Source organism: Anguilla rostrata, chromosome 11 (assembly GCF_018555375.3).
Source record: "Anguilla rostrata isolate EN2019 chromosome 11, ASM1855537v3, whole genome shotgun sequence".
In the NCBI taxonomy this organism is placed as follows: Eukaryota; Metazoa; Chordata; class Actinopteri; order Anguilliformes; family Anguillidae; genus Anguilla; species Anguilla rostrata.
The window spans coordinates 34,440,677-34,460,500 of record NC_057943.1 but is presented as its reverse complement, the minus strand read 5'-3'; the positions used below and the strand labels follow the sequence as shown (position 1 = coordinate 34,460,500).

The 19,824-nt window shown below is 40.7% G+C and overlaps 1 protein-coding gene across 10 annotated transcripts in view; it reads right to left on the bottom strand.

The window, feature by feature from the left end:
- Positions 1–753: 753 nt before the first annotated feature.
- LOC135234689 (zinc finger protein 271-like) overlaps positions 754–19,824 on the bottom strand; it is a 38,342-nt gene continuing 19,271 nt past the window's right edge. For 7 of the 10 annotated variants that reach the window (XM_064299544.1, XM_064299536.1, XM_064299540.1 and 4 more), the window contains 11 exons: positions 19,569–19,687; positions 19,299–19,476; positions 17,166–17,198; positions 15,482–15,600; positions 15,160–15,355; positions 11,859–11,977; positions 11,530–11,743; positions 7,959–8,077; positions 7,690–7,873; positions 3,513–3,631; positions 754–2,980 (listed from right to left, as the gene is read on the bottom strand). In XM_064299544.1, coding sequence (XP_064155614.1) covers positions 2,726–2,980; positions 3,513–3,631; positions 7,690–7,873; positions 7,959–8,077; positions 11,530–11,743; positions 11,859–11,977; positions 15,160–15,355; positions 15,482–15,600; positions 17,166–17,198; positions 19,299–19,476; positions 19,569–19,687 — 1,655 coding nt within the window. In that variant the 3' untranslated portion in view covers positions 754–2,725. The remainder of the gene's footprint in view (positions 2,981–3,512; positions 3,632–7,689; positions 7,874–7,958; positions 8,078–11,529; positions 11,744–11,858; positions 11,978–15,159; positions 15,356–15,481; positions 15,601–17,165; positions 17,199–19,298; positions 19,477–19,568; positions 19,688–19,824) is intronic. The other 3 variants (XM_064299537.1, XM_064299543.1, XM_064299542.1) reach the window with 3 other exon arrangements.

The following is a 19,824-nucleotide window of genomic DNA, read 5'->3' as shown; positions in this document are numbered from 1 at the left end:
GGGCGAACCTTCTGCAAATTGCGTCGGAAGTTACAAAGCGCAGCTTAACAAGGATGAATCGCTGACTTTGTCCTTTATTTTTCTCAAACGCTGTTGCTGAGCCTGCAGAATATGCGGATAAATGGCAGGTTTTAAACTATGTGGAACTGAGACATACGGCATCGTACTGTAAGAGTAGACTAATTAGAGAACGCCTGAGATTGCACGACGAGCACCAGCACTAGCATCCTAAGAACTGGAAAATGCATTCGAGTGGAGACAGCGACAAGAGCAAGGTCAAGATCTGGAAATGTAAAAAAGGGTTAAATACGTTTCGCCTGTTAGCTGTCGGTGTAGTTTTCTGAGTTTGAGGAACAGTTCACTGCAAACAATGAAAAATAAGTTACTGTGGGTAGAGCCTAACACGAACACATTTTGGAACAGCGTTCTCCTGTGGTTTAAAAAAGAAAAAAACTCCGTTAGACACACACGAGGAAGCATTGCTATAATGCCACGGCTTCACATAAGTAAATAACAATAAAATGTAAATATTATTTTTAAAATGTAAAGTTTCGGAGCTGAATTTGGCTTCGTGCCTGAGTTTACGTTGTCTAAAATAACCTGAGCTAGCAGTATATGTGTGCTGAGTTTATTATTAAACTGGTATGGAATCAAGCCTAACAGTGATGAATCAAACATTTTATATATTTTTTTAATTTTGTCTAGTTATTATTACTTTTTTTGCATACAATTTTAAAACATGATAGCGCAGGCTTTATTTAAAGATTTGGTTTTATTGAAACTATTTACTCATAATATAATGATAATATGACTAACCCGATCTTGAATGCACACACTAGTTTACATTTTGAAATGAACATTTATGCTGACAACATTTCATTTTTTCCCCAAACAATAATCCACAAAACAGTCCTTTATGAACTTTTAGAAGAACAATTGCATGCAGAGATGGTTAATAAAAAGGAAAAATAATATTGTGTTTCATACACAAGAAAGGCACAATAGAGTTCATTCACACAAAAAGAAATGTGTTAAAATAAATTCAGTTGTAAAAATGAGTGCTATATTTCGAGGCAATAAAAGCCTTGAAAATATGTTTAAAATACTGAAGCTTTATATACAATATTGATCAAAGCAACTACTGATGACATCATGTTCTTTTTATATGAGCTCTATATAGTTCTCTTTTTTAAAAGACCAAGAATAAGAATTTGTTGAAAATGTACCCACCATAACCTGCTTATCTCCTTATACTTTATTATTTTCAGAATTTTTAGAATGTACTGAAAATAAAAGAACATTGAGACAACAGAACAATATTGGATAGGAATGGGAAATTATGCTGACAAATTTCTCTCAACCTTTTCATTAGTCTGATTTCACTTCTGTTGTAAAAAGAAAAAAACAAAAAAAAAGAAAACACGCAGCCCTTACAACTGAACTGGCCTATCTCTAATCTGCAACATAAAAAATCAGTATGAAGGCCATCTAGAGTAGTAAAAAGAACAGATTTACTCATAAATCACAAGACCAACAATGAGTGATGCATTAAACAATTACGCCACAGTCTAAGCAAAAAACATGGAACTATCAGAGATGTGGATGCACAAAGGGCCCGTGGTCTTAGTGATGGGAATTCCCTTTGGTTTTTCACAGAAAACACTGGCTTAATAATTATGTCTTAATATGGATGGAAACCCCATATTCACAAAAGTCTTGGAAGCACAAAATCTACTTCTTTGTGATGTTACAGTCCAAGAGTCTGGGCCATCAGAGGAAATCCTACATTAAATCTCCCCCTTTGTGATGATCCCATGGCAAATTCTAAATATTATGTTCTCCTTTGTGATGGCACACACAGGCCCTGCAAGAATCAAATGCAAATTTAATCCGCTCCTTTGTGATGTCACAGTGTCAAATTCTCAATTTGATCTTCTCCTTTGTGATCTCATGGACTAAGAGGTCTACCTTTATTTAATAAGAATCAAGGTAAGGCTAGAACAGGCCACAGAAAAGTTAACCGGCCAATGACTTCCTTCAAACTGGGCGATGTAGAAGTACTCTTCTGTGGAAAATAACAATTACAACTGAGTAAAAATGGGTCAGAATGCCAGAAGGCCACAGATGAGGGTTTTGGATATTTTACTGTCACCATGCATTAATTCCACACCAGTAGTACCACATCAATCTGACACCGGTCCCATTTTCTGGAGTACTCATTTACGCTAACCCCCTGACTGCTCTGATAATACTGCTATTCACAACACTGCATCAAATAGGGAAATCACGCTAACAACCATGTTCAATCTAATAGCAATGTACATGACTTTGAATATGACATTGTACATAACACTAACCCAGTGTGTACTTTGTTTCCCCATATCTAAATAAAAAACGTATTTTTTAAGGAATACATGTGGACAAATTATTATTTTATACAGCAACATTTGCTTTGCTACCCCAACATTTATATTTTCCAACTACAATGCCACCAAACCCACCCAAAGGCTGACTCCTGACCCCAGCCACATAATAACACATGAATAAACTCAAAATAACAATAAAACAGAACTTTTACAGTAATAAAAAAAAGTACAAAATAATTAATAAAACCGATCTCACGTGAGAAGTCGTTTTTTAAAATCTCATAGCCAAGCTGCAGTACGCACTTGCAGCAGCGTGTGGCGCCACTGAGCGCTGGCCTGTGTGTTGGTGGTGCTGCTGCTCACTGCGCTGCTCCAGGATGGTGGTGAGGGGGGAGGGGGGGAGGGGGGAGCCAGATCGTCAGTTGACCTGGGGGAGGCTGTAGGGGGGTCCAGGCAGCGGTGGGGGGAGGGGGGTCCTGGGGGTACGCCAACTGCACGCTGCGGCAGGGCTGGCTCGTCCCCTTGGCGACGGTGGCAACCATGGTAACTGTGCCCATGGTGCCCACCTGACATTGGCGCCGGTGTCGCAACAAGCGATCGGTCCGAGCGAAAGTCTGGGGAAAAGATAGATAGATAAACCTTTACTTTCTCCAGGAGACATTTGCCTTGAACATTCCAGGGCTGCTGTTGGTCTCGTAACAGGATAAAATTACAAAGACAGGAAGAAAAGAAACCAGGTCCCTCCAAAATGCTGCAGATTCCCCACAAACATATTGCACAGATTTCGCATATACACTGACGATACTACACATGCCCCATAAAATATTATACTTTTACTACCGTATCAAATCAAAATCAAGTCAGAAGTTTGTATACAGCGCATTTCTTAAACAATTGTCACCATACGCTCCACAGACAACCCTGGCCTAAACCCCCACAGGAGCAAGCCTAAGGCAACAGTGGCGAGGAAAATCTCCCATACGTCCACACATATGTTCCACATAAGTACGTTGAACCAAAAACAACAAAAGGAACATTGACTGTGTGTGTGTGTGTGTGAGTGCGTGCATGCGTGTACATGCATGCGTGTGTGTGTGTGTGAGTGCGTGCATGCATGTGTGTGTGTGTGTGTGTGTGCTCCCTCACCTTATGGCAGCCTTCACACTGGTAGGGCTTCTCTCCGCTGTGAATGCGCTTGTGTCTCATCAGGTGGTAACGCTGAGTAAATCGCGTGTCACACACGTCACAGCCAAACAGCTTTTTCCCTGAATGCAGAGAGATTTTGTTTATTGAAAAATGTCAGCATGTAGCACTCTTTAATAACCTAGGCCTAGTTAACTGCTGCTGTACTGTACTATCTAGTCGCATGTAAATAAAAGGTGCATGATACTACTACTGTCTAATATGTGGAAGATAAGTGCAAATATGTTCTGTGCATGATGTACATACATTTTGGCAGTAAATCAGACTGAAATAGAGCATTAACAAATAACCAAATGTGAGAATAAATTGAAACAAGACCAGGTTAAAACCTCTCTGGCAGACCAATGGTGTAACTTCATCACTCAGTCACTCAGTCAGTCACAGACATTCGCGTTTGTAGGGCTGGCCCCGCTGTTGCGGTCCAGCCAAAAACTGAGATCCTAGAAACAGAACAGCTATCGAATCATGAGTCACAATTCACTTCAAGGTAAGAGTGAATACTGCCCCCTGCTGGATCACTGGCTGTGGTGCAGGACAACTCTATAAACAAAGTGATATGATTAATAATCTCTGAAAGAGGTGGATGTGATTAGGTGTGAGACTTGAATACCTTCGTCAAACCGGTGGTGTGTACATCCCCCTGTCTACTTATTGCTCTATCCTGTTGATGTGGAAATTTCTCTCTCGGTTCAGTGCTAATTTAAGGTGGAGGAAATTCTGAAATTTTAGAGGTAGCCCAATCATCTCATAATTAAGAGCAATATGGCACAAGTGATATTTTTGTATTGTTTTATTTCAGCTCAGTGAATGCCCCATGTTTTTGGTAAATACAAAGCCACTAACTAGATAATGCGAGTACACATTACTTACAAATAAGAAAAAAATAATTATTACAAGATTGATTTCAAAACTTTAAGAATCACAACTGAATTAAAATGCATTTAATAAAAAAAACTAAAATGATATTGTTTCTTCTACACCATACAAGCACTCATATAAGCTTCTATTCCTAGAGTTAATTCAAGCAAACACTACTCAATTATATATTGAGAAAATAAAAACCCTTAGAAGACTAATGGCCTGGGTTATGTATACTACACTGGTGTAATGACTGGTCACAACATTTATGTCTCAAAATTCTTGTCAGATTTGTATTCATAAGACCAAGCATAAAATGGACTAAGTGACACCTTTATCAGTTCATTTACACTGAATATCAAGAATAAAAGGACATTAAGACAAAGAAATACAAATGTCATGACACAATGGAAATGAGACTGACTAATATCACAACTTACAGCGAGCTCCACAATTTTCAGGACAAAACCATTTTTTCTTGATTTGGCTCCATAGTCCACAATTTTAGATTTTATTTATTACATTCTTATACATTTTGGTTTCACCTTGAAGAAAGTAAAGCACTTTTTATACATAGCACCCTATTTCAGGGCATCATATTGTTTGAGACAAACGGCTTGACAGGTGTTTCTGATTAGTCAGGCGTGTTGCTTCCTAACTACAGGTGTAAGAGAGCTTTCAGTATTTGGTCTTGACTCTTGGCTTTTGATTGCTTTTGGAGTCTGTTATTTGCGTTTGTCAACATGAGGAACAGAGCTGTGCCAATGAAAGTCAAGGAAGCCATTATGAGGCTGAGAAATAAGAAGAAAAAAACCAGTCAGAGACACAGGCCAAACCTTAGGCTTACCAAAAGCAACTGTTTGGAACATCATTCAGAAGATAGGGGGCACTGGTGAGCTTAGTAATCGCAAAGAGCCTGATACCCCAAGGAAGACCTCAGTACAGTTGATGACCAAATGATTCTCACCACAATGAAGAAAAACCCATCAACACCCGTCCGACGTATCAGAAACTCTTCAGGAGGCAGGTGTGGATGTGTCACAGATTACTGTCTGCAGAAGACTTCACCAACAGAACAGAAACAGAACAGAGGCTACACTGCAAGGGGCAAACCACCAGTTAGCAGCAAAAACTGGATGGCCAGGTTACAGTTAGCCATGGAGTACATAAAAGAGCCTGCAGAGTTCTGGAAAAAGGTCTTGTGGACAGAGACCAAGATTCACTTGTATCCAAGTGATGGCAAGAGCAAAGTTTGGGCATGTATGTCTGCCACAGGTACTGGCTCTCTTTCCTTCATTGACGATGTGCAGCTGATATGTGCTGATTGCAGCAGAATGAATACTGAAGTGTACAGAAGCATCTTTTCTGTTCAAGTTCAAACAAATGCCTCCAAACTTGTTGGACGGTGCTTCACCCTACAGCAAGACAATGATCCCAAGCATACTGCTAAAGCAACAAAGTTTTTCAAAGCCAAAAACAGGAAAAATCTTAACTGACCAAGTCATTCACCAAATCTGAATCCAAATGAACACGGGTTTCATATGCTGAAGAAAAAAGTCAGATTACTAGCCCCTGAAACAAGCAGGAGCTGAAGATAGTTGAATTACAGGCCAGGCAGAGCATCACCAGAGAAGATACTCGGTACCTGGCAATCATTGAATGCAAAGCATACGTGACAAATTTCTAAACGTGACTACTTATGTTTACATAACAGTAATATGTCCCAAACATTATGATGCCCCAAAATTGGTGGCGGGTGTATAAAAAATGCTGTAATTTCAATATGGTGAAACCAAACTAAATAAAAAATGTCCTTAAAGAAAAGCTGAGAACGTCTGAACTGTTTGATTACAAATCTAAAATTGTGGGGTACAGAGCAGAATCGTGAAAGAAAAATGTCTTTTGTCCCAGACATCATGGAGCTTACTGTACATAGGCTTGGTTTAAAATGACACCTCCATTATCAGTTTATCTTCACCGTTTCAGTGGTTCAAGAATATCTAAGGAATAAAAGGATATTAAGACAAGGAACACAGACATGATGACACAATGGAAATGAGACAGAAACTAATCTGGCACATCACCTCCACCCCTCCCAATCTCTCCTGAGCACCATCTCATATTCAAATACGACTACCCACATAGGCATTTATACTGCTTATTTCAAAATATACGATAATAAAATATAACAATATAAGTATTAAAGCTTCCTGTTGCAACCATAGCTCCCTTGTATGCCTCAGTATTTCCGCATCATTAGCCTAATCTGACTTCTGCGGATAATACACATCCAGTCAAAATGACTGAAATTGTCCATCCATAATCTGCAACATAGAAAATAACTTGAGAAATCAAAAAAGGTCAAAAATAACATTTTACTGCAGCTCTATAATATAGAAAGGCAATGATAAGCAACTGACAGAGCTATTTCTCACGGACTACACCAAACCTAGAATTAACAGAGGGGTGAAAGCACAAAGAGCCTACAGAGGTAAAAAAAATAATAATAATAATAATAACACATTTTACTGAAACCTTTTGATATAATAGGGCAATAATAAGCAAGTGACAGAACTATTTTCCAATCACAGACTACACCGAACCAGGAATTAACAGAGATGTGAATGAATGAAGAGCCTGCAGTCACAGTGATGGGAATTCCCTTTGGCTGTTCACGGGAGAAACCAGCACAATTACTGAGAGTCAGTATAATGGTTTTGATGGCAACATCTGATACACGAAAGCACAAGAAATGGAATCTCAGACTGAGATGCTTCATCTGCCACTATGGCCTGTGTAATGTCACAGTCCAAAGGCCTGTTCTAAATCTCATTTCCTCCTTTGTGATGTCACAGTCAGTTAATCTATGCAAGTATCATAATTATGCCAATTAAAGAAAATACACTCCTTTGTGACATCAGAGGGATTAGGAATTTTAAATGAGGAATTTGAAATTCTCCTTTGTGATATCACAGAGCATGGATCTGTGCGTATGCTGAAACCACCAAGGCAAGGCCATCACAGATTCAGTGCTCCAGAAAAAGTACCAGGACAGATGTTGTCCGTGACGCCCATTAACTTTGGGAAGATGACCGTACTTTGGAGTGGAAAGTACTAGCAATGACACCGAGTTAAATTGGGCCAAAATGCGAAGAGCCACTGAGTGCAGGCCTGTTTGCTGGCGCAGCTGTTCCCCATTACACTGGTCCAGGATGGCAGTGAGGGGGGAGGGCAGGAGGGGGCAACCAGATTGTCAGTTGACCTGGGGGAGGCTGCAGGGGGGTCCAGGCAGCGGTGGGAGGAGGGGGCTGCTGGTACGGCCACGGAATGTTGCGGCAGGGCTGGCTTGGTCCCTTGGCAACAGTGGCAACGGTGGCGACCACGCCCATGCTGCCAACCTGACACTGGCGGCGGTGTCGCAGCAACCGGTCAGTTCGAGAGAAGGTCTGAGAAAGACAACAAGAGGAACTCTTATGAGTGTGCGAATATACCTCACAGAAATGTGAGAAACGTGATTGTGAACACCCTCACCTTATGGCAGCCTTCACACTGGTAGGGCTTCTCTCCGCTGTGAATGCGCTTGTGTCTCATCAGGTGGTAACGCTGAGTGAACCTCTTGTCGCACACATCACAGCCGAACATCTTCTGCCCTGAACGCAGAGAGAGTTCGTTTATTGAAAAGTGTCAGCATGTAGCACCCATTAATGATCTAGGCCTACTATGCAGTTAAATATTAACGCAGTGTATTATCCGCTTAAATTTAAATGAAAGGTGTATGACATTACAACTGCCTAATATGTGGGAGAAAGATCAGTACAAATGTATTGTATTGTTCATGATGCACATACATATTTTGGGGTAATCAGACTGCAAACAAATCTCCCTGTAGTTTACATAGAAGTCTCTTTATAAATAACACAATGTGAGGATAAAAAGAAATAACTGAGTTACTCGTCATAGAGCAGCATGTGAAAACAAATCACAATCATATTCAAAGGTAGGAGTGCGCACTGCCCCCAGATGCACTGCTGGCTCTGGTGCAACTCCAGACAGGAAGTGAAGTCACAAATAATCTGACTGATGTCACAGCCATGAAGGTCAAATTGTGGCAATTGAGGATGTGCTCTGAAATGGTGGATGTGATTAAGTGTGAAACTTTTCTACCCCTTCATGAAACCAGAGGTGTGTACACATCCCTCTCTGCTGTATTCTGTTGATGTAGCAATTTCTCTCTCTCAGATCAGTGATCATCTAAGAGGAGAAAACCCAGAAATTTTAGGGGTATTCCAATCTTGTCATGACTTAGAGCAATACGGCACAAGTGGGATCTTTTAAAAATGGTTTTATTTCAGCTTATTGGAAGGCCTAGTTTTTACTAAATACAAAGCTAACTAGATAATGAAGGTACATATTCGTTTTCCTTTCCAAATGAGAACAATAATTATGATAACAAAATTTCATTATTGTAAGCAAATCTTTCTTTTTTCTTACTCAAACAGGAAGTCACATATGAGCACTTTAAGGAAAAACATTAAAGACCACAACTGCATGCAAAGACGGCTGATAAAAAAGGAAAAATTATGTGTTTCCTACACTACACAGACACCCGCATTAGCTTTCCTTCTATTCCTACAGTTAATTCAAGCAAAGAGTATTCAATGATATATTCTGAGGAACCAAAAGCCTCTAAAAAGTCTTTATTACCCCCAGGTTTCAGGACTAAATCCTGATGGCTGAGCAGCCCCTTGGGGCACAACTGCTGATAGCATCGCCCAAGGTTAGGCAGGTCTCGACCTTGCCAGGTTCCACTTCTCACCACTCTCCAGTGACCCCTGCTGGTAGCCTGGCTGCCCGCGGTCTGCTTGCTAAAGCCGCACATGAAGTGTCTGCCTCAGACTCATGTCTGTGCGAGCTCGGCTTGTGGGCTGCGATGTGAAAAGAAGCAGCCGGTGACATCACATGCTTCAGAGGGGAGCGCATGCTTGTCTGCACTCCTGTACTCCAGCCACACTGCCTGTAGAGATTACGGCGTGAGTTGACGAGATACAACCAAAATTTGGGATTCCAAATTTGGGAAAAATGGAGGTGAAGCATAAAGAAGGGGGGAAAACTCCTAATTACTTAATAACTTGGGTTCTCTATTCAGTACTGTTACAACTACTGGTCACCACATTTATATCTCAGAACTATTTTAATTAATTTTAATTAATGAACTGAGCAATAATAAAATGTTTTAAAATGACACCTCGAATACCAGTTCGTCTCTACTGTTCCACTGGTTTAAGAATATACTTGGAATAAAAGCATACAAAGACAAAGGATTACAAATGCCATGATACTATGGAAATGAGGTGGAAACTAATCTGGCACATTTCCTCCACCCCTCCTCATCCCCTGAGCTCCTAATCATATTCGAATATGACTAATCGCACAGGCATTTAAACTGCTTAATTCATAATATACAATAACAAAATATAACAATACAATTGTAAGTATTAAAGCTTCCTGTTGCAGCCATAGTTCCCTTGTACACCTCACATCTTCTGAACATTAGCCTAATTTTGCTTGTCCAGCTAAAACACATCCATCCAGCCCTGACAACTTGGAAGTCCTTTCTCACTCTGCAACACAGCAAATTACTAAAAGGTAAAAATAGCACAGTTAACTGCAGCTCTATAACACAGAAAGTCAAAGACATGCGATTTAAATAACTACTTCTCCCTCGCAGGCTACACCAAACCTGGAATTAACAGAGCTGTGAATGCAGGAAGGGCCTGCAGTCACAGCAATGGCAATTCCCTTTTGCGGTTCATGGGAGAAAGCAACACATTTACTAAGCTTTCTTAAATAAAAGGTCTGGGCGGCAGCTTCTGATGAAGAAAAACCTCGAAAGCTCAAGCCACAGATTCTATCAGTCGAAAATACAACATTTTATCTCCTCCTTTGTGATGTCACATCCCATGAATCTAATCAACGCACAAGACAGATAAATCCTATTCCATCCTTTGTGACATCACAGTCCATTCACCACTGCATAATAAGCAATTCATATATTATAATGTATTATATAATATTGATATATCCAGATCCCAATTAAGAACTTATCTGTTCCTTTATGACACCAGAGTCATCTATGAATGTGCTAGATGCAATTCTGAATTTGATATTGTCCTTTGTGATGTCACAGACACTGGGTCTATGTGAAAACATCAAGGAAAGGTTAGCACAGCAATCCTCCATGAAAATGAATTAGTGTCTGCAACTCCCATTATTCTTAGGAAGCCCGAATGTTCTTCTGAATGGAAAATAGCATTTACAACATAGCCAAAATATATATGAATGTCTGAAAGTCATAGGTGGGGTCTGAATATTTTACTTTTACAATTAATGAAATGCCACAAGTAGTACCAGACCCCTGTTCCATTTTCTGGAGGACTCTTGTATGCAGTCGAGCTCCAAAGTCTTGCTGGTCCACTGATTGCTTTGCCATATGTAACACTGGGTCCAATCAGGAAGTCCGATTAACAACCAGATTCAATTTAACAGCAATGCAGGGAGCAGAAGCGTGAACATCATATTGTGGCTTCATGTAGTTTATCTTCCCTTGTTTGAATAAAATGTTTAACCTTTCTTTTCCAATTCATGCAACAACTGTTCATTAATATTAATGCATTTTTACACCAGATTTTCCAGGGATACTATATATTTCTTATTTACCATTTATAAGCCGTGAATTAGTTTTCCCCAATTACAACAATAAACAGCATAACCCAACCCGAGTAATGCCATAGGTTATCCCCCATCAAAACCATCAGCATTACAAAACATTACTCTAAGTAACAATAAATCAGAAATTTTGCAATATTGAAAAACAAAGAAAATACAAAATAGATCAAATATCTCACATGAAGTGAACTGGTACTTATTAAAGAAAAATTGTTTTCATATCAATTTCAAATCTGAGCTGCAGTACAAGCTTGCAAGCAGCGTGTGGCGCCACTGAGCGCTGGCCTGTGTGTTGGTGGTGCTGCTGCTCATTGCGCTGCTCCAGGATGGTGGTGAGGGGGGAGGGGGGGAGGGGGCAGCCAGATCGTCAGATGACCTGGGGGAGGCTGTAGGGGGGTCCAGGCAGCGGTGGGTGGAGGGGGGTCCTGGGGGTACGGCCATGAAACCTCGCGGCAGGGCTGGCTCGTCCCCTTGGCAACAGTGGCAACTGTGGCAACCGTGGCGACCGTGGCGGCCGTAGCAACCGCAGCCACGCCACCCACCTGACATTGGCGGCGGTGTCGCAACAACCGATCAGTTCGAGCGAAGGTCTGAGAAAAACAACAAGAGGAACACTTACTGAATGAGTGTGTGCATGCTAAAGTGCGTCAATGTGTGATGGACAGCCATGTGTGTGTGCGCTTGTGTGCTTGTTCACTCCCTCACCTTATGGCAGCCTTCACACTGGTAGGGCTTCTCTCCGCTGTGAATGCGCTTGTGTCTCAACAGGTGGTACCGCTGAGTAAATCTCATGTCACACACGTCACAGCCAAACATCTTCTGCCCTGAACGCAGAGAGAGTTTGTTTATTGAAAAGCCTCAATATTGTAGCACTCTTTAAATGATCTGTTGCACAAGATGTAGGTAAATGTTAGTGTGGTTTATCGTCTAGTTACATGTAAATGAAAACTGTGATGCCATTACTGTCTAATATGTGAAAGAAAAAGGAGATCTAATGTATTGTGAATGACGTATATACATTTTTGGGTGTAATCAGACTGCAAATAGATCTCACTGTAGTTTACATATAAGTCTGATTGCAAATAATAAAATGTGATAATTAAAAAACCGAGAGCAGCTAAAAAAAAAAATCAATCATATTCAAAGGTCAGAGTGCACACTGCCCCCTGTTGGACTGCAGCACAACTCCAGAAAGGAAGTAATGTCACAGATAATGTTCGACTCATTGTCAGCCACAAGTCCAGGAGACACTGTGGCACTCCTGGTTTTGGTTTTCACCTTAAAATAAGCAACCATTTTTACACCCCAAGTAAGCAGATGAGGTGGTGTAATTGACTTGTGTAAACAGCTAGTTCAATTGGTCAGTTAAGTACTGAGAAATAACAAAAAAAAAAGCTGACCCTGCAGCTCTGTATGGCTGCAGACTCCTAGGTCTGACTGATGTCATAGCCATGAGAGTCAAACAGGCCAATCAGGGATGTGCTCTGAAGAGGTGGATGTGGTTAAGTGTGAGGCTTTTTCTAGCCCTTCTTCAAACCAGAGGTGCATACACATCCCTCTCCGCTGTTCTCTATCGATGCAGCAATTTCTCTCTCTCTGTTCATCTAAGGGGAGAAAACCCTGAAATTTTAGGGGTACCCCAATCTTGTCGTGATTTAGAGCAATACGGCACAAGTATCATTTTTTAAAAATTGTTTTATTTCAGCTCAGTGGAAGCCCTGCTTTTTACTAAATACAAAGCTACTAACTATATAATGAGGGTACATATTAGTTTGCCTTTTGAAATAAGAACAACAATAATTATGATAACAAAATTTCACTTTTGTAAGCAAATTTTTTTTTTTTTACTCAAACAGGAAGTCACATATGAGCACTTTAAGGAAAAACATTAAAGACCACAACTGCATGCAAAGACGGCTGATAAAAAAGGAAAAATTATGTGTTTCCTACACTACACAGACACTCGCATTAGCTTTCCTTCTATTCCTACAGTTAATTCAAGCAAAGAGTATTCAATTATATATTCTGAGGAACTAAAGGCCTCTAAAATTACTTAATTACTCAACGGCCTGGGTTCTCTATACAGCACTGGTCCAACTACTGGTCACAACATTTTTGTCTCAAAATCTTTCATATTTTTTTTCTTAATGAAAACAGGAATAAAAATGTTTTAAAATGACACCTCCATTATCAGTTTATCTTCACTGTTCCAGTGGTTAAAAAATATATTAGGAATAAAAGGATATTAAGACAAGGGAACAGAAACATGATGACACAATGGAAATGAGACAGAAACTAATCTGGCACATTACCTCCACCCCTCCCAATCTCTCCTGAGCACCTTCTCATATTCAAATACGACTATCCACATAGGCATTTATACTGCTTATTTCAAAATATACGATAATAAAATATAACGATACAAGTGTAAGTATTAAAGCTTCCTGTTGCAACCATAGCTCCCTTGTACGCCTCAGTATTTCCGCATCATTAGCCTAATTTGACTTCTGCGGATAATACACATCCAGTCAAAATGACTGAAATTGTCCATCCACAATCTGCAACATAGAAAATCACTTGAGAAGTCAAAAAAAAAGGTAAAAATAACACATTTTACTGCAGCTCTATAATATAGAAAGGCAATGATAAGCAACTGACAGAACTATTTCTCACGGACTACACCAAACCTGAAATGAACAGAGGTGTGGAATGCACAAAGAGCCTCAGTCATAGCAATGGGAATTCCCTTTCGCTGTTCAAACGGGAAACCGAACCAGTATCTATGGTTCAGTATGAAGGTACGGACGGCAACTTATGCATGAGAACACTGAAAGCACAAGTCCCAGAATCTATCAGATGGATACTGAACATTATATCATCTCTTTTGTGATGGAACAGGCCATGGGTCTGAAAGTGTGCAAGGACAAATTCAAAATCCTATTCCTTCCTTCCTTCCTTGTGATGTCAAGAGTCCATTCACTGGCATTTGTTATCAGATGCCAGCTTTAAAATGTTCTGCTCCTTTGCAACATCCATGAATCAAACGCATGCATATTCTCTAATTTGATACACTCCTTTGTCACAAAGAATGGGTCCTAATTAAGAAAGAAACAAGACGAGGATAACTGGTTCAGGACTCCTGGAAAACAAACTTAACTAATATCTGTGGTTTCCAAATGGTAGAGATGGATCTAAATCTATACGGATAATAAAGATGACAACACTACATCAAAACGTGTCTGTATATCTGAAGGGCACGGACAGGGTTTTAAGCATTTAATTTCCACCATGAATGGATTTCCATTCCTTTAGCCCGCTATGCTGCAATGGTGAAGAACTACAGTCTAGCTGAGCTTCTGACTACTGTGACAGCGTTGCCATACGTAACACTGGATCAAATGGGGAAACAACATTACCAACCAGATTCAATCTAACAGATTCAATCCAACCGCAATGCAGGGAACACTACATTGCTTCATGTACTTTATCTGCCCATATCTGAATAAAGTTCATCTTTTTACTTTTTTAGAAACACCAATTTATGGACAATTACTGTATACATGAGATTTTCAACTGCTACTACATTTCTACCAACTGAACACCCCCCCCCCCCCCACCCCACCCCCACCTTTAGGTTCGCACAACTACAATGACAAGCAGTTTCATCACACCCACCCAAAGGATTTTCTCCCCCCTCCCTTTTTCTGAACCGTCAACATCACATAAAATGACTCTAAATAACAATAAAACACATTTTTCAAAAAAAGAAAGAAAAAAAAGTACAAAATAATCCACCATCTCTCGCATGAAATGAGCTGGTACTTAAAGAAAAAAAATTAATTTGTTTTTACGTCAATTTCAAAGCTGAGCTGCAGCACGCGCTTGCAGCAGCGTGAGGCGCCACTGAGCGCTGGCCTGTGTGTTGGTGGTGCTGCTGCTCATTGCGTTGCTCCAGGATGGTGGTGAGGGGGGAGGGGGGGAGGGGGCAGCCAGACGGTCAGCCGACCTGGGGGAGGCTGTAGGGGGGTCCAGGCAGCGGTGGGTGGAGGGGGGTCCTGGGGGTACGGCCATGAAACCTCGCGGCAGGGCTGGCTCGTCCCCTTGGCAACAGTGGCGACTGTGGCAACCGTGGCAATCGCACCCACACCGCCAACCTGACATTGGCGTCGGTGTCGTACCAATCGATCCTTCCGAGAGAAGGTCTGAGAAAAACAAGGACAGGAGCACTTATTGAGTGTGAGTATGCAGGTATGCATGTACATGTGTGTGTGCGCGTGTGTGTGCTCGCAGGTATTCTTGTACGTGCGGATACATGTGTACTCCCTCACCTTATGACAGCGTTCACACTGGAAGGGCTTCTCTCCGCTGTGAATGCGCTTGTGTCTCAACAGGTGGTAACGCTGAGTAAATCTCATGTCACACAAGTCACAGCCAAACACCTTGTCCCCTGAACAGAGAGAGAGCTCATTTACTGAAACAATTCACTACCCAGCAAATTACACAAACATATTATCTAAGCCAGAGCTATTCAATTACAAATTCACATGGATTCACAACCAGGCAAGAAAGACAAGCCAGAAATGTTCAGCAGGCTATTTGAAGCCATTTTAGCTTTTGGAATTTTCAGCTGTGTTCAACATGAGGGCATATGAAAGTTGTGCATATTTCAGATTAAGATATAAATAAATGTTTAAAAACGCAATTAAGAAACTCAACTCTCTCACCCAAAGACATCACAAACTCGGCAGAAACAGAATACAAATTACAAGAAAACTTCCTGTTGCTTTCAATAAACGTGACCCATGTTCATACAATGATGACAAAAAACATTAATTTTAAATCACGGGCACATGCATGATTAAATCTATCCTTGTTTATCCCACATTATGCTGACAGGTAGGGGACAGTAAAAACTAACGGGTGAGGGGGAAACCTAACACGGGGTAAAATGTAACAGACTTTTTAGGTAGATGCATCGAGCTGAAACGACCTATTCCAAGCAATGAACTGTTTGGTGATTTCAGGTTAACTAGCAGAATTACCATCTCATCTCCAACGAACGGCGTGAGATTTCAATACATATTTTGGGATATATTTCCAAAAGTCTGTTTTTAAAGCGTCTCCCAAATAAATGTAATGTAAATGTAATGAACCACTAGAGGTCGCCTGATCGAAGGCATACTTGACTTGGGCTGTACTGACGCAATATCATCAACGGAAATTTAACGAATTTTCGAAATACATTGTTTTAAAGCACAAACTATCAAGGGTAATAGGTCGATAATACAGTAGGCTACTAACGTCAAACGGTCAGCGTTTCTGAGCTGATACGCTGTTTTCTGACTTAGGTAAGCTATAAATAAAGTAACTATTTTTAGTTTGGCTACTACATAGACATATGTCAACCAGTTGTTTGATTTTTTAAAGCACGCGCCCATGTTATCGTGATCAAGCACAGGCTACACCTACTTCGTAATAATAACTCTTCTCTTCCGGATCTTTTTTATTTTTATTTTATAAGGCAACAAAACGTCGAAACATCCTCTGATATACAAAAAACGGAGACCGTTTTACGTTGCTACTCAGTTATATCGATCTATTATCCTTAGTTTGTGCTTAAAAACTATTAATTTCGACGAGTTGCCTAAAATTATTTGGAGTGAGTTGGGAGTTGAACAACCGGGAGGAACGTCAACGGTCGACAGTGACAGTTGATGTTGCTAGTAGGCTACTCATGCTATACAAATACAGTGGGTAAGCTCCACAAAATTATACCAAAGTGGAATCTCTCTAATGAAATGTGCCATTATTATATTGAAACACTTAATATTCTGGAAAATGGAAGCCCTGCTCTTTAAGAGGTCAAATACAAACACTTAGACCGTGAGATTTTATGTTAGTTATACTATTTTAGAAAAACGGGACCGGAATAATGAAGCATTCTTTTTTCGGTAAGTATAACTTTCTTTTTACCGGAATTATCAGAGAATAATTCGTATATGACGACTTTACCTTCAGACTTTGACGACCAAGTAAGTCCGCAGCCTAAGCCAGAAAATTAATAAAAGAAAAAGAACCATTTCTTAAAGAAAAAACAGCAGTTAAAAGTATCTAAATCATTTTCTGTTAATAAGACACTATATTCTGAGGTACTTAAAGCCTCTAAAAAGTTTGTTAGTAAAGTAAAAGTCCTGAGCTCCCTCCACAGAACTGAACCAGCTACTGGCAAATTGTTTTCTTATTGGAGCTTTGGAGAATTGTTAATTGTTGGAGAATCCTGCTTATAAACACAAACAAAAAGCGCTCATAAACTTGATACATATTTTATCCGTTTCTTACACTATTCCAATGGTTTTTATAATTTACTCAGAACAAAGGGACCATACAACAAAGAGCAACAAAAACAAAGATACCTTAAAGCAAGACTGTCCACTTGTGTAAAGCTGACCAATGCTCAACAGTTTAGGGGTATGAGGGTCATTTTTGGAGGTTATTTTTCCCTCTCATTTCCATAGCATCGTTACCTTTCTGTACTCTTGGCTTATGGTCCTTTTTTCTAAGTATATTCTCAAGCAGTGGACTGCGTGAAGATAAACTAATAAGAGAAGAATCATTCTTAAACCTTGTATCTGTTCAATTACCAGTCGCATTAAAGCCTGCCTCATCACCAGCACCTACTATTCTTTTGCTGCTACACCATGTCCTGAAATGGTTCGTCCTTAACCTACACCTTCAGTAAAGGGGTAAAGTTAGCTCATTTTACTGAAGATCAATAATGGAGAAGGGCAATGATGACTGACTGGCTTAATCACAGGCTACAACAACCACGGAGGATAATTGGCCAATGCGAATGAACGAAAAGCCTAATAGTCACAGTAATGGAAATTTCCTTGGCTGTTCTCTGGATAAACCAACACAATTACTGGGTTTTATTACGCAGCTTTGTTGAATGCTGGATTCTGATTGGCCACTTCTGGAATTTGGAGACAACCCCTCTTTGCCTCTGCATTGGCCATTATTTTTTGATAGCTGATCACCTCATCGTGGATTATACCTTACTCAGTGTAACAGTATGAAAGTACCTGAAGTTCCCCGTGGGAAAAGAAATGTTATTCTATTCTATTTCGCCCTGCAAGTATATAGGCCTTTAAAGCACAAATCATATGAAATGTTACTCATTCCATTGTGATGTCACAGTTTATGGGACCATGGAAATACTGACCTAAAGAAGGCTAGCAAAGGCTCAATTAGCCTACAGAAACATGAACCGGACTGAATGGCTGACTCCCAAACACTACGAAAGCTGGACAAATTTCACTATGAGAGAATGTAATATAATGCAATACATTCACAACTGTTTTCAAGACTACTATCAAGAGATGGCAAGGAAAATATCCATGTGAGATGTAACTGGCCAAACAAAAAGCCACTGCCAATTGTGAATGGTCTTATGGCATTGCCATACCAAACATTTCTACAAACAAGGACCTAACTGAACCAGAGGAAATCCAAACAAAATGCAACTGGTTCTTAAGTTTCACAAACAAATTTAAGCAAATGTAACTGCCAATTAATGGAATCAGGGATTGGAATGATTGCTCAAAATGTTGCAGAAGAATGGAGAAAAAAAGTTTTGCGCTCATTTAAATTTCTTTTTGAACACTGAAGATTTCGACCAATAGCACATCATGTTTCTATTCCCATTTTGAATAAATCAAGAACGGTTCCCCCTCTTCAACCAGTCGCAACCCTTCCAACATCCACAACACCCTTTAACATAGACCTTTCCACGGCAACTGCATTTCAACTGATTTACAAGCCCACTACCAAATAAGCACAGAATTTGTAAAATGACCCCACTCCCCCCCACCCCCCAGAGCATGCTCATAACCATTTACAGCACGTAAAAAGTCTCAATACTCAAAATAAATTCTCTGATAGTGTAACACTGAACTTGCTTTCTTGACAGAAATTTAAACATTATTCATAAATTAATTTCATAGCCAAGCTGCAGTATGCGTTTGCAGCAGCGTGTGGCGCCACTGAGCGCTGGCCTGTGTGTTGGTGGTGCTGCTGCTCATTGCGTTGCTCCATGATGGTGGTGAGGGGGGAGGGGGGGAGGGGGCAGTCGGACGGTCAGCCGACCTTGGGGAGGCTGTAGGGGGGTCCAGGCAGCGGTAGGAGGTGGGGGTTGCTGGGGATACGGCCACGAAGCATTGCGACAGGGCTGGCTCGTCCCCTTGGCAACAGCGGCCACCAGGTTCACGCCGCCCACCCTGCACATGCGCCGGTGCCGTAGCAACCGATCCGTCCGAGCGAAGCTCTGAGAAAAACAACGAGAGGAGCGCTTACTGAGTGTGTGTGTGCGTGTGTGTGTATTAGAGGGAGTCTTTGCATGTGTGTTCACTCCCTCACCTTTTGGCAGCCTTCACACTGGTAGGGCTTCTCTCCGCTGTGAATGCGCTTGTGTCTCTCCAGATGATACCGCTGAGTAAATCGCGTGTCGCAAACATCACAGCCAAACAGCTTCTCCCCTGAACGCAGAGAGAGTTTCTTTACTGCAGCTTTTATTACCCCGCAATTCTACAAAAGCTGCCAGCCAAGTGATTAGCAGCATTTACATTACATGCACTGAATATTCTCACCAAATGGAAATAAAAGGGAGTGTAGT